Source organism: Sander vitreus, chromosome 12, assembly GCF_031162955.1.
Source record: "Sander vitreus isolate 19-12246 chromosome 12, sanVit1, whole genome shotgun sequence".
Taxonomy (NCBI): Eukaryota; Metazoa; Chordata; class Actinopteri; order Perciformes; family Percidae; genus Sander; species Sander vitreus.
This window is the reverse complement of record NC_135866.1, coordinates 18,574,931-18,590,201: the sequence shown is the minus strand read 5'-3', so window position 1 is coordinate 18,590,201 and position 15,271 is coordinate 18,574,931. Positions and strand designations below refer to the sequence as shown.

Genomic DNA, 15,271 nt, shown 5'->3' with positions numbered 1-15,271 from the left:
TCACCCGTGCACTCCCACCTCTAGAACAGTGGATGTTACAGCGGATAAAAAACGACAGCAAAGTTGGTGTAGAGGGAGATGAAGGTCAGAAAGCCGAAAGGAATTCTGGAAATTTAAGCTTTTCCATTGAATCTACCATGAGATATGAACCTTTTGGATATGATCCTATGAAGTATAATCACAGAAAAGTACACTATTCTGACATTTAAAATGCTTTTCTATGGCCAATTTAATGGCATTAATTATAGAAAGCCTCACACATCCGGTACTCCAAGCAGTTTAAAGGGATATTTCATCGTTGGAAAAATGAATGTATCTTTAAATTGGGTCACTTATGTAGTAGAAATGTGAACTTTTTTGAAATTGGTGGCTTCTAGGCCGAGAAAAGCCAGAAAATGTGTTTTTGGCTCATGTGGATGAAAGACATCAAATCCCAGAATGCACTTGCTTCGCTGCTTTAGAGTCTACTCCCAAGCCACGCCTACCGTTTACAGACAGACAGACAGACAGTGAGGCAGTCAACTCAACTCAAGTGTGTTTTATTGTCATTTCGACACACGAAACAACCGTGGCTCAAGTGGTGTTACACATTTCAAATATATAAAAACGACATTATATAAAAACGACATACGAAACAGGCTACATTTAGTGCACACACATTTATAGGCTCCGTGAAGTTCAGCTAACACATAATAGCATTAGCGCTTGGTAGGCTGTAAACACTGAGTATAAAAACATAAAATTTGCATAGAATGTAGAATGGTCGGCATTTAACAGTCACAAACTCCACCAGCAGTTAGCAGTTAGTTGGATACAAGCACCAGTCCGTGTTAACACAGCCCACCTCCACTAGTCTTACCCGGTGGCCTGGTAGCTGGATAGTCCGGTACACTGATGTTCAGCCATGTTTCCACAACAACAAAAACACAGCAGTCTCTGAACTCGCGTTGGGAGTTTTGTTGAAGTTGTCCAGTTTGTTGTCTATAGCAGACACTTGCAAGCAGGATTGATGGAACAGGTAGCCAGCTAGCGTTACCTTTCCACCTAGCTAGCTCATAGTCCAGCCCCATCCAGCCCTCGTTCTGCGTTACACCGCTGAGGATGTCACCTTACCGGCTAGCGGCATAGAGCGAGACCGCAGGCTCAGCTGCTGGTCTCCGTTGCAGGCGAAGCTTGCGCAGTGTCTCGAGTATTCCGTCTGTAATAAAGTTTCCTTCATATTCGCCGATCTGTACCAATGTATCCCGGAATGCACAAAAAAGTTTTCTGCTGAGAAGCCAGTTTAGCGAAGATTCAAGATGGCTGACGCTTGTTTTGCTTCGGAAAGCTTTGTGTAAAGACGACAGTCCAACCCCCTATGGGCGGATTGAAAACATGCGGAAGTAGCTCCTACTACTGGCTGTAGTCCATTGCCTCTGGGCAAAAAATCTTCCGATGACGCAAAAATCGTCGTTTTACGTCATCGGAAGAGTTTTTCCAGACCCACAATACAGAGATCTCTCGTCTCAGGGGGACATGAGGGAGGGAAGCACGGTCATTCGAAAATACTACTGTGTTTCTACTGATACAAAGCTTAATGCTAAATCGGTGAAGTATCCCTTTAAGTGATCCATGTCTGGAATCTAGAGCAGGTGCTCTGCTTGTACAGTTAAAAACAAAGCAGGGATTATGATGTATTCTTATTTAGAAAGGTTTTTCTTGTTTGGTCTTTTTTAGCACAGCTCTGCTTTAATTTCAAATGCATACATTTACTCACATTTATGATTTGCCAGCTGCATAGAACAAATCAGAAACCTCAGATGAGTTTACCGCTGCCTCTCGAGCAAATGCTTTGTCATCTATAGATATGTAGAGAACTTACCACGTTTCCTTTCTGATCACAGAACATAATGGTGTGATGCAGACTAATGGCATTACCCATGGTGCATCAGTCAACAGTGCAGGAAAGGGCTCCAGGCAGGTGAAAGGGGCCTCTCTGACCTTAAAGCAGTTCCATGCGCTGCTAGTGAAGAGGTTTCACCATGCCATAAGAAGCCAGAAAGACTTCCTGGCACAGGTACAGGGACACAGTGATGGGTGGATTGATGGCTTACTGTTGACATGAAGGGTTGACAGCTGCATTATGTGATGTATGGGCTTATTGCAGACTGGAAGTTGTGAATATTTCTTTATAATTGTAACCTTGGTAGCAGATGAGTGTATGTTATTAAATTAGATCTAGTAAAAAGTGTAATGCATAGACAAATGTGTGAGTATACATCTTGTATGTTTTGTAATTATATAAACGGTGTATATATTGTTCATGATAGACTTGTATTTTTGCGGATTTCAGATCGTCCTTCCTGCCAGTTTTGTCCTAATAGCTCTGATCTTCACGAAAGTCGTTCCTCCATTCGGAGAATATCCAAGTCTGACTCTGACCCCCTGGATGTACGGACAACAATTCACCTTCTTCAGGTCAGACCCATACAGTATAGGCAGTTCACCAACACTAGCTTTAGACAAACCATCAGTTATATAAACACTGAGGTATCTGACGGATTGGTGGTGATTATATTGCTTATATTTTTTCCCGTCAGTGGCTTTAACTTGATTTTCTCCTTTACATTTTCTCATCTCTATTTAGTAACGAGCAACCGTTTGACCCCAAAATGAAACGCTTCACCGAGCGCTTACTGAACAGACCAGGCCTGGGGACACGCTGCATGGAAGGAGAGCCACTAGAGTGAGTATCAGGACTATTAATAGGACAGGACAAAATATTACCATTACAGTACAGACTACATCTCCTTTTCAGAATTCAAAATGACTGGTACAGAAGTCCTGCAACATGCATTTAAACATTTGGAGTTTGTGCAGACTGAGGATATTTAAGTAAATAAAATGCTGAATTATTACCTGCTGACATTAACCTCATCTGAAAATGCTACTGAAATGTGAACATCCAGTATACTTTCACATTATCATTAAAGCACCACATAACTGGCGACATTTCTTTTAGCATTGCTTCACTTATCTCCCCACAGAATGCCCTGTAGTAACAGTACATCAGAGTGGGAGAATCCTGACATCTCTCCTGTGGTCAGCAACATCTTACAGAGTCCTGAATGGAACCAGAGAAACCCGTCTCCTTCCTGCCAGTGCAGCACCAGTAAGAAGCTCACCATGATGCCCATCTGTCCCATCGGAGCAGGAGGCCCGCCCCCTCGCCAACGGATCGAGGCCACGGGAGACACGATGCTGGACTTGACAAACAGGAACATCTCTGACTACCTGGTTAAAACCTACCCCAGTCTCATCAGAACCAGGTGGGTTTAAATGTCATTTACATCTGCATTTAATTTATACAAACAGCAGGGATTAAAGAAGATGTTAAAACCCTCAAAGGGCTTAAAAATATGTCTCAACTCAAATAAAGTGGTTTAAGGTGACAGAAAAAAATATGTCTTCAAAACTCTACAGATGAAGTTGCAGCAAACAAGATACACATATTATAAAAATGCCATAAACAAGCTGATTGCACTGAATTTTTTTGGTATGACCACTTTTTTACATATAATTGACCTCTCTATTTAATTAAATTCTGTGTTTCATTTCACAGTTTGAAGAGCAAATACTGGGTGAATGAACAAAGGTAACAATTTGTGCTTTATTATTGTTAGTCTCAGTCTCCCTCTTGAGTAGTTGATGCGGGATACTGAAATGTTCTCTGTCCGCAGATATGGAGGTCTGTCAATAGGAGGACAGCTTCCCATCCTAGATGTTAACCCCGAAGACATCCAGGATGCTTTCCATCAACTGGGACAAATGCTCAACATCACAGCGGTACTCACTGTTTTTGTTTTGTTCATGTGCGTATTGTGTAAAGTTATTCAAGTTAGTTTATATGAACATTTTTTTTCACAGGGTTACTATTCTCGACTTGCACTGAGGGAGACAGGTCCTTTCTTACGATACATGGAAAGTGAATTCAATATAAAGGTATGTGTAGGATGGATGCAGGAGTGGGTTTTTCTGCAAATAGCAAACCAGCCGGTGGCAGAAGTGGAGAGAAAAACACCTGCTGGTTTGTCGTCTACCTCTGGCGCTTTGCTTTTATATTACAAACAGTCTGTCATATCACAATGATGTTCACTTTTTGACTGTAAATGCGTGCTTTTATATTTTTGCTTTCCACTTAATGTAATTAAGGTTTTAATGGAAGGTCAACTTGCTAGTCCCTGTGTTGTAGATCAGGACTGTCATTATCACAGAAAGTTGTGAGATGTGTTAAGTTAACTCTGTTTTATCCTCTGTCAGGTATGGTATAATAACAAAGGCTGGCACGCCATGGTGGCCTTCATGAATGTGGCCAATAACGCCATTCTGCGGGCCTTCCTACATCCATCCGCCAAACCTGTCGAGTTTGGCATCACCGCCATCAACCACCCCCTAAACCTCACCAAAGAGCAGCTTTCTGAGGTCACAGTGTAAGTGTTACTCTTATACTTATTTATTATGTTTATTATATTTATTTCTTTGAACATAAAAAAATACAATTATTATAAACGATACGTGCACAAAGACATTCACATATATACACACTTTTACCTACCTATACTCACTGTACTTGAATTTAAAGTAAACAAAAGCTTGTGCAGGGGAGGTAGGAAACTCGAGGAAAGATAAACTTTTTATAAAAGAATTACATTTAATAAAAATGAATGAGGCACAGAAAGGCTACTACAAAAAAAAAAAACAAGAAGAAGAGAAAGCGAACAGTTATATCTTATTCTAGTCCGACAGTCAACACTGTATATTCCAACTAACTACATATTTATACTTACAAGAGTCTAGTATTTGTTTAGTGTTGTGTAGTCTGAGTTTGTGAAGAGACATATTCTGGAATTCTATTTAATTTAATTGTATTATTATTTTTATTTTCTACATTGAGCAGTTACAACTCTCACTCTGACATTTTAACACCAGTTTCCCAATTTTTTATTTAAATAAACTGATATTCATAAATCTAGATCATTATTAGAAACAAGTTTACATGACCTTATCTTAAGATGATTTAAAGTAAACTAAAGATGTGATTTTACATGAATTACTTTTTTCTTAATTCACTTTTGAAAAAGTTCCACCTGACCCTACATATGGATATTACTGTCTCAATTTTATTTTTTCGCCATGACATGTTATTTGGCTTTAGCTCCATGCATTTTGATATGGATTATTTTTTTCTCTGTAATGGCTCAATTTGCAAATACTTATTATTATTTACTATGTAAATTAATTACCTTCCCAGACCAGAATGTACTGTACACACTTTATCTGCTTCTTCCCTCAGGTTGACCACTTCAGTAGACGCCGTGGTGGCGATCTGTGTTATTTTCGCCATGTCCTTCATCCCTGCCAGCTTCGTCCTCTACCTCATCCAGGAGCGTGCGACCAAGGCCAAGCACCTGCAGTTTGTCAGCGGGGTCAGCCCTTCAGTGTACTGGGTAGCCAACTTCTTCTGGGACATGGTAAGTCAAGCAAGGTTGGAGTCAAAATAAATTATGCATTATCGTAATGTTGAAATTGATGAAAGATTTTTTCAGTTTCCAAATCATGTTAAGCCATTAAACGTTTATTTACTTGTCATATTAGTGGATATAAACTCAATTTAAACAGATAGATGTTGTGGATTGTTGTGTTTTGCATCTGGTAAGTTTTATATATTAATACGTTTTTCTGTTTATTATCACGTGTGAATGCTTTATTTCTCCCTTAGGTTAACTACTCTCTCAGCACTGCCATGGTGGTTGGCATTTTCATGGCTTTTGATAAAAAGTGTTACACATCACCATCCAACCTGCCAGCACTGATAACACTGCTTCTACTGTATGGGTAAGACTTTGCTTAGTTTAATTTGGTTAAGTGTTGTTTTTCACTTAAAAAAATAAAAACAATAAAATACAAAGAGGATATGAAAAGGTGACACAGTTATAGTGTGAGAGCACCCAAGGGGCCTTATTAGGACATCCCACCTCTAAACAAAAATAACAAAGAGAAACTCATTAATAACCCAATTCAATAACAAGTAAATTCACAGAGAAAGAACAAAATGCATTACAATACGATACATACAAATGACAAATAAATGACCTTCATGACATGAAGGCAGGTGAAAAACAATAGTCAGATAATAACTGCTATGACTGGGATTGTTTTTTGAAATATTTCTCTTTTCTCTAACTTATAGGTGGTCAGTGACGCCCATGATGTACCCCATGTCCTATATATTCAACATCCCAAGTACTGCATATGTGTCTCTGTCCTGCATCAACCTGTTTATAGGCATCAATAGCAGCGCCATCACCTTCATCCTCGAGCTTTTTGAAAACAATCAGGTAACGGCATATAGATAATAAAACATTGCTAGAAAAAACTCAACTTTCTTTAACACACAGCTGAGACATGTTTTTCTGTTTACATTAATTATTCTGAAAGGTTCTTAGTGCACTAGAGACGGGGTCATCCTTAGGTTCCCAGCAGGAGCGATTCTAGGATCAGGCCTTTAGGGGGGCTCAGTCCTTTATGAGAATGTGACACGGTTACAATGCCTTGCAAAAGTGTTAACCCCCCCTCTAAATCAGTAATTTCATTAGCCAATAATCTCTGAGCTAGCTACTGAACAACAACGTCAGCTAACGTTTTTTGACTCTGTTAACACTATGATGGAACTAAACCTGCTAAGTCACAGTAATACTGACCAATTTGACACAATGTTCTAACATTCAGCAATTTTAGTTGCTTACATTTTAATATGGGTTCTAATCTGTGCCATGAAATTACCAACTTCTTCTCTGGGTACTTCCAACGTTAAACTTCACAACCGCACTCCTGCTCTCCCTCTGACAGATTAGATAGAGACTCAGCCAAAGGCAGGAGCACAACTACCTCCGATTGGCCAACACTATGTTAACCCTTTCCTTGACTGGGTTACAGGTGCGTAGCATCGCTGAGAGCGACACAGATATTAAACCCTTTGCACCTGTAACTGTTTGTCCTGTCACTAATAGACAAGTTCGCAAACTCTAACTTGAAGCACTACAATTTATTACATTTTTTAGGGGGGCTGAATTGATATTTAGGGTTCCCAGGGTCATTGTTGTAAGAGATTGGTAAGTTTGCAGTTCAAATTGCAAAAGAACAAAGGAAGATGGGCGGCTTCAAATGTAGATTGAATGGTAAAAATCTATTCAGCCAATATGGAGATATCTAAAGTCTAAAGTCAAGAAAACTGTCTTTTTGACAAATTTGAGGGCATATAGTATGTTTCGAGGAGTATAACTTAAGTAAGCTATAAGCTGTAGGTGGGGGATTTTAACATTAATGACCAAGGAAAACACACATTGAACATATGACTTAGGGAAAAGCATTGCTGAGGTCCTATTAAGAGGATATTGATCTGGGGAACATAGGGCCCTGGGAACAACCCCTAGAGAGCAGACATATGATAGTTCGGAACAATCAGGTTAATGTAAAAGCAGACTGACGGGGCAGCACATTCAAAATGAGGTTTGGAATCAAGTCAATAGGCCTTTTCACAGAATACATTTTGTTTTGTCATAGCAGGAAATGCACAAGTGTTACTAATAACATTAATGATAGCTCTATTCGGTTCAAGTGTCTCAGTAAGCCATGCCAGTGTGACAGTGAGCCAACATGCACAACCCCAGGACCCTGAGATGGAAGCAGCTAAATGGAATTCACCCATCATTCATTTTATTATTTACACCGGTGTGTTTCCCACTGTGACATGTCAAAACGTCTTCCTTGAAAAGGGCCTAAAACTATAGAGCAAACACCAACTATACAGTAGGTACGTACACAAGGACTGATTATAACGTGATGCAGCTGGGAAAGCAGAATGGCTGAAGATGAGTCACAGGTGAGCAGGGCAGGGGAACACACTGAGGGTGCCTGTTGGATCGGTGAGGAATGGCTGGGTCTGAACAACAACAGGGGTAGAAATAAACAAAAGTAGGGGGAAATGATACGGATGCTGCTGCTGTCAGGTTGACTTCCAACTCAAAAAATGAGATGGTTCTTTTTGCCAGATGGTTCTCTCCACCGCACATCTGTCCTCCTCTTCTCTGCTCTCACTGATGAATCCCTCAACAGGTGAGTCATGAGAGAACCACTGGAGTGACTCATAAGTTTGTCATGTTGATATTTCCAAGATTCTAAAAGTAAGTTATTTATACACAAGGCTTTGCTAACAGCCTGATCTCATATCAAATGTATAATTACCAATAATAATAGCCATGTACTCCAGTTTTATATGTAATTGATAAACAGGAGGTGCAGCTATGTGATTTAAACATGCATGGATGGTGTGTGTATTCCCCTATTTTTTTTAACAGGGACAATGTACAAAGAACTTTAAGCTTATATAAAACAAGGAGAGATTGATCAATTGCTATTTCCCACCCCTAGTCCCTGGGCAGGTACAGTAGGTAGATATTATTTATAATTTAGTTAGAATATTTTATTTTTCTAAAATAGATTTAGCTGAATATTTGTGAATACTGCAGACTGTATGTATTGGTATGTATGTTTTTTTCAATCCTGCACTCAAGTGAAATGTGCATTAAATGTGTATGTGTTTGTGTGTTGCCAGTCTTTGCTGACATTCAATGAGTGGCTAAAGAAAGGCCTGCTGGTGCTACCTCACTTCTGCCTGGGGCGAGGACTGATAGACATGGCCATGAACCAGGCTGTGACTGATGTTTATGCCAGATTTGGTAAGTACTTATTTAGCTGATAAAGTTTCATGAGTTTTACATCAATATGTTGTAATATGTAGCACAATTTCCATCACTAAACATATTTAAAATAATATAATCAGAAAATCCTGCTATTTAAAATGAATCAGTGGCATATGTACATTGGGTGAAAAGACCATTTTGCATACATTTTCCAGTGTAGATGGTTTACCAAATTTTACTAAATTGTACCTTATGTAATCAAAGTTCTAGTAGTTTATACTCTCAGGTCTTGAGTTGTTGCTGTCCTGGCTGTCTGGAAAATGATTTTTTGTACAGCTTGTAACGTATAACAAATACTGACTTAGTACTGAACAAATGGTTCACTTTTTGTATATATCTGTTTTCAGGCGAAGAGTACACACAGAACCCTTTCCGGTGGGACTTTTTGGGGAAAAATATTGCTGTCATGGCAGTGGAAGGCTTTGTTTACTTTATTCTCAATCTTCTCATCCAATACCGGTTCTTCTTGGACCACTGGTAAGTTACTGTCTAACCACAGATCGTACAAGTTTACATACACAGCGTTTCAACCATTACACCAATTAAGATTAACAAAACATATACCCACCTATGAACACATAAGATGCTTCTCTATAGATGATTTTCTTGCTCCTTTCAGGTTATCAGACTACAAGCAGACTTCAACACAGGATGAGGATGCTGACGTGGCAGCAGAGAGGCAGAGAATTTATAATGGAGGGAGCAAGACAGACGTCCTGCAGATCAGAGACCTCTCTAAGGTAAAAATCACTGGTTCGCCCATGTTTGTTATTTCATCATGATAATTCACTTTCAAGTTTTTCAAGCTCAGCTTTATTTTCATTCATCCTTTCATCCATATCCATGCAAGTATAGGTTGAATGAAATGTAGAAGAAGAAAACAAAGGAATAAGTTACAGAATTTGTGCGCACATCCACAAAACCTCAGTGGGATAGGCGCTGGATACAAAAAACAACAGGTCTTAAAGAAATAGAAAAAATACAAAATAAATATTAAAAAAATACAAAAAAAGGCAGAACATGGACACAACAATACACAGAACAACAATAAATACAAAGTAATTAACATATAAGCTAGTCCCTAGCAGACCTGTTTAAATATGTAACTACACATATAATAAACATTAGCTGAAAAATTAAAAGAATCATTGTCTGTAGGTATGAAAGATTTCTTTTTTTTTAAAGAATTAGTTTGACGGCATTTTCGCCTTTAAAAAGTTGTTGTTGTAAAAAGATGTTTTAAAACGTATTCAGAAATGGAGTCAGTTATCATTGTTTCTGTGCCTCCTCTGCACAGACGTATGTGGGCAGGAAGAGGGCAGCTGTGGACCGGATATGTGTGGGAGTCCCTGCAGGAGAGGTAAAGTCACTGAGTTCATTTACATTGAGAGTTACTATTGTTACTATTGCTTTATTTATATTACTCAGGTTTTCTCTTTTTGTGTTTGCTTGACTAAACCTAAATACTGATTAAGCTGCCACCCAGATTGTTAGAGATGCAATTATATGCAGTAGTTGCAATAATATGCAGACACCATACTGAAGTACTGTATATCTTGTCTGATTTTGTGTTTGTTTCTGTTCTAATGTGCTTGTGTTCTTTATTAACACAAACATTTCTAGTCATGATATGAAACCAAATAGAATATTCCAGTTTCAAAAGGATATTAGTAGTCATTCTCTCTAATAGCGAGTGTGCTTCAGCACTTTATTGTCAGTATTTCAGCAGAATTTGTCCTCGCATTGAGAGCCTGATTGCCTTTTGTCCGGTTAGTGCTTTGGTCTTTTGGGAGTTAATGGAGCTGGAAAGACGACAACCTTCAAAATGCTGACTGGTGACACAGATGTCAGCTCCGGTGAGGCTACTGTGGCTGGTTACAGGTACATAAAGTCCATGGTCGATATAACACAAAACTTTGCTTTTGGTTTATCCTGCTGCACGCAGTTTCAGATGGGAGATGACCAGAAACAGTCCAATGACTTAGAAAGTTTGAACACAGGAAGGTCAATCTGTCATAATTCTGTTTGATGACCCTATCTGACTATAAAACCAACCCATGTGGTACATTGAGTAGGAAAAAAAACAACAGCTAGAAACTAGAAAAATAAATGAATTTTTCAAGCCAACTTTTTGAACATACCAAGTTTTCCTCTAAGAAACTCTGATCACTCATCTATTAAATGGCAGTAAGTTATGACAAAAACAAATGTGTCCATTAAATTCAATTAACAAGAAGATTAAATGTCATTTTTGCGGTGTTTATGTATGGTTTGGTTCTATTTTTTACATAATTTTGTTCAGAGGATTCAGCTTCTTCTCAGATCTGGATGACATGTTATAACTACTGACTCCTACTATTACTGCTTACTATTGGCTCACTGCAACGAGTGGCACCTTATGTCCTGTTTTGTAGCATCCGGACAGAGATTCTGGACGTGCACCAGAACATGGGCTACTGCCCTCAGTTTGATGCCATCGATGAGCTCCTAACTGGCAGAGAGCATCTGTACCTCTACGCTCGTCTCAGAGGGGTACCTGAGTCTGAGATCCGCAGAGTGAGTAGGTCTCCAGCTGCTTTACATCTTTAATTGTCTAAGGATGTTTCATTCTGCTGTTTGGCTCAGCACTGCATAGAGAGCTTTATATCTGTTGTGGTAATTTTGTTTTTGTTTTGTACATCTCTCAACTGTTGCTCCATGATCGCTACTGTTTGATTTGTCATTTTATTTGGCTGCAACATTGTTATGAAGGGCTCAGTTAACCGTAGGGGTTGCCCATCCTAAAAATGTAATGTGGATGGACATGTCTACCAATGCATATTTCCCCTTCCCCCCCGTAGGTGACAGAGTGGGGTATCCAGAAGCTGGGTCTGACAGAGTATGCCGGCCGCTGTGCAGGGACATACAGTGGCGGCAACAAGCGCAAACTCTCTACAGCTATTGCAATGATTGGTTGCCCAGCACTGGTGCTGCTGGTGAGTTATCCAATGATAGGGAGCTCATGAGCCCATTGTTTGGGGTTTTTGGGCTTTATGCAGGGATTTATCAATGAAATGGTCTATGGATCCAGATGGGAAGCCATATGGGTTCAGTCAAGCCTGGCCTGGAATGTTTTATACATTGGCAGGCAAATGCACAGTTCAATTCAAATTGGCATACATCTGAGATATTTGCCATATGCTGATAGAGATAAGGATTTGGTCTCTGTTCACATGGAATTATAAGAGAAGATAAGTGACTGTATTGTCATCCATCTATATACAGCGCAGTACAGTACATAGAGGATCAACATGTTGTTTCCCTGGTCCCAGTGCAAAACTAAAGAATAGAAAAACATAAATACAAGTAGTGTAAATACAAATACAGGTGGTGTAAATTAATGTAAACAAATGTAGTAAGTAAAAGCAGTTTTATGTTCCCTGAGGCTATTTATGTAGTATGGTGCAAGTATGTAAAGTGAGGTAGGGTATGAAGTGACACATGCTTGTGTGTGTGAGAGAGAAAGTCAAGTTTATTGTTTGTTTGTGCCTGTGTGTGTTTAGGATGAGCCCACGACGGGGATGGACCCCCACTCTCGACGCTTCCTGTGGAATGCCATCATGAGTGTCATCCAGGACGGCAGGGCCGTGGTGCTAACATCACACAGGTTCAGCCTCTAATAATGAAATTAATCCACTGCACACAAACACAGTTAACTATTCTGCCAATAAGGGTTGATGAAATCATGACTAGACTAGCATATGCTTGATTTTACCACAGAGATCTGTGGAATTATGATGCATTGCTCATAGACATAAATTGCAGCAGTAAAAATAAAGATGGATTATGGTTGTTTTCCACTAGTATGGAGGAGTGTGAAGCCCTCTGCACTCGACTGGCCATCATGGTCAATGGGACTTTCAAGTGTCTGGGTACCATCCAGCAACTCAAATACAAGTAAGAGGTTTTCTGTATTTCATCAGGCTTGTACAGTGTGTGGGTAGTATTTTAATGTTGATTGATGATTCCAAACCTTAAAAACACAATAAATAAAGGCTTCTCTCCATCATGGAATAGAAAACTTTAACAATCAAAATATATGTTGCAAAAATAATTGTGTGGATATTCTGTGGGTAGCCTTAATATACGAAGAAAGATACATTCAGACTTTGAAAATGATAAAATGATGAACCATTTTGGGGCATAAAAAGACGTAGTACAATTTGTGGGTATTGATATAAAGTATATTAGAGGTAGAATAAAAAATCGTCACGTTCAACCAAAGACAAAAAAAAGAGATCTGAAGTAGGTGTAACCACAGTCACTAAAGTGTAGGAGAATTGAAATGTATCCTGAATAATGTTTAATATCTTTACATTGTGTTTTCTTGATCCAGATTTGGTGACGGCTACGTAGTGACCATGAAAATCAAGGCAGCTAAAGTGGGCTTGCCCCCAAATCTGGAGCCTGTCGAGAGCTTCTTGGAGAGCAGCTTCCCCGGCTGCGTTCAGAGGGAGAAGCACTACAACACGCTGCAGTACGAGATCGCCTCCTCCTCCCTGGCCAGGATATTTCAGCTGGTGGTGGCCAATAAAGAAAGGCTTAGCATCGAAGACTACTCTGTTTCCCAGACAACGCTGGACCAGGTAATTATGAACTGAGAGTCTCAATCTCTTGAGACTTTTTTTTCTGATAACGTGTGAAGAAACAATTGTCAGTCACCTACCGATAACTTATCAATCTAAAATAATATACAAACTTGTACAATACAATTTTGATTTTGAGTTTTTAAATATTACATGTAATCATTTTTTAGTCAAAGAAAACCTCTAAATCAATTAATGCATCCTCCTCTTTGAGCCGCACTGTTAAACATGGAAACAGTAATGCCACCTTAGACGCCACCAGAATAAGACGACAAATCACACCTTCATGCTGCAGTTAAACATATAAATACAACTTTTCAACTTTCCACTTTCTGTCTTATACAATATGATTATATTCAATATTTAAATATGTTGTACTTCTCTTTAAAGACAACTGTTTATAAACTTGACATTTTAAATATATTGTGGCAAACAATATACAACAAACAAACAAATTATGACTTACAATCCTTAGCAGATACATAATGGTCTATAATGCCTTGGGGCAGTTATAAAAGTGTTTTATTTTTTACTGAATCGGTTTGTCTGTTGTGCAGGTGTTTGTCAACTTTGCCAAGCAACAGACAGGCGAGGACGAAGACATTACATTACACAGACGAACAGCGGGTGGAAGAAAAGACATCAAGATCTCTCCAGCGCAGAGGAAAACATGAAAATGTTACCGGTAAATATACAGAAACACAGATGTAACGGTGTCACTCTGCAGGGCAGCGATATTACTTTTGACATTCTACAATTTAAAAGGTACTTTCAATATTTCACTAGCCAAATTGCTTTTTAGAGTAGAGACAAGCATGGCCAGTTAACCTGCCAAAGTGACTGGTAGAACAGTTAATGTTTCCAGCCACAGACAAACTTAACAGGACTTTATCTTTCACAATGTCATCAAAAACCAAGCATGTCTGACACATTACTTAGACTTGAAATGATATGTGTTAACAGCAGTTTGATGCAAAAACAGCTGGTTCTTTATCTGAAATATGTAAACAAATTGATTGACTAGCTTGTGTAAGTCAATCCAATCTGTACATATATGTGTAATGAATACATAAGCACCTTAGAAGCAGTATTTCTTTTATGTTTACATTAACGCACACACCTCAATTTTATGTGACACATGTAAACAAATGTCATTAATGTTGGTTGTCTATTTGTTTTCCAAAACACATTTACTAAGCAATGGTGAATGTGTTATTTTCAGTCATTCACTGTTGTACATTTAAGTATTCCTTTGTCTTTGTTTCATACATCGCCATGTTATGCTGTTCTCCAGTGTCAGTACAAAATAGCACAAAATATTCTTCTTGAAGGATTACATTTGAGACAGAAGGTAATAAGATAAATATAGCTGTACTGTAGCTAAAAAGGAATTATATTTTGTATCTGACAAAAAAAAACTTTAACTTTCTTTATACTTTATGCTTTTGCCTAGCTGATTTGTACTGCATCATCAGTCCCAAATAAAAATGAAGTTTCATAATGTAGTGCAGTATTTCTTAAATATATTTATATGTATTTCAGCCCTTCCTTGCTTCTTTTAAAGCTGCTGGATGCTATTGTGAGTTATTTAGTGAGGAGAAGAAGAGTTGAAAGGCATTTCAGTCTGGTGACTGGTGCAGTAGCTCCACTGACCTCCATTGAAAAGCTAAGAAAGCTACTGCCGGTCAGTGGAGTGGCGGAGAGATAGCTTTGTATCGAGGCCAAGGCAACACTGTGCTGAGTGGCTTGTCACAACCTGGATTTATCTGACACACGGTCCAATTACTGTTCTCCTGCCGCAAGTGATGGTGTCATTGCCTTAGGCCACCCACTAGCCTGAATTTC

The 15,271-nt window shown here is 38.9% G+C and overlaps 1 protein-coding gene across 1 annotated transcript in view; it reads left to right on the top strand.

The window, feature by feature from the left end:
- Positions 1 to 14,898, top strand: part of LOC144527057 (retinal-specific phospholipid-transporting ATPase ABCA4-like) — a 39,148-nt gene extending 24,250 nt beyond the window's left edge. Inside the window, 23 exon segments of the mRNA XM_078264921.1 lie at positions 25 to 84; positions 1,884 to 2,056; positions 2,333 to 2,457; positions 2,627 to 2,725; positions 3,027 to 3,308; positions 3,602 to 3,634; positions 3,720 to 3,825; positions 3,907 to 3,981; positions 4,300 to 4,469; positions 5,333 to 5,510; positions 5,759 to 5,874; positions 6,230 to 6,377; positions 8,654 to 8,777; positions 9,149 to 9,278; positions 9,421 to 9,541; positions 10,099 to 10,161; positions 10,576 to 10,682; positions 11,216 to 11,357; positions 11,642 to 11,776; positions 12,344 to 12,447; positions 12,645 to 12,737; positions 13,177 to 13,426; positions 13,984 to 14,898. Of these exon segments, the coding sequence (XP_078121047.1) occupies positions 25 to 84; positions 1,884 to 2,056; positions 2,333 to 2,457; positions 2,627 to 2,725; positions 3,027 to 3,308; positions 3,602 to 3,634; positions 3,720 to 3,825; positions 3,907 to 3,981; positions 4,300 to 4,469; positions 5,333 to 5,510; positions 5,759 to 5,874; positions 6,230 to 6,377; positions 8,654 to 8,777; positions 9,149 to 9,278; positions 9,421 to 9,541; positions 10,099 to 10,161; positions 10,576 to 10,682; positions 11,216 to 11,357; positions 11,642 to 11,776; positions 12,344 to 12,447; positions 12,645 to 12,737; positions 13,177 to 13,426; positions 13,984 to 14,100 (2,951 nt within the window). The 3' untranslated portion in view covers positions 14,101 to 14,898.
- The last annotated feature ends 373 nt before the right edge of the window (positions 14,899 to 15,271 follow it).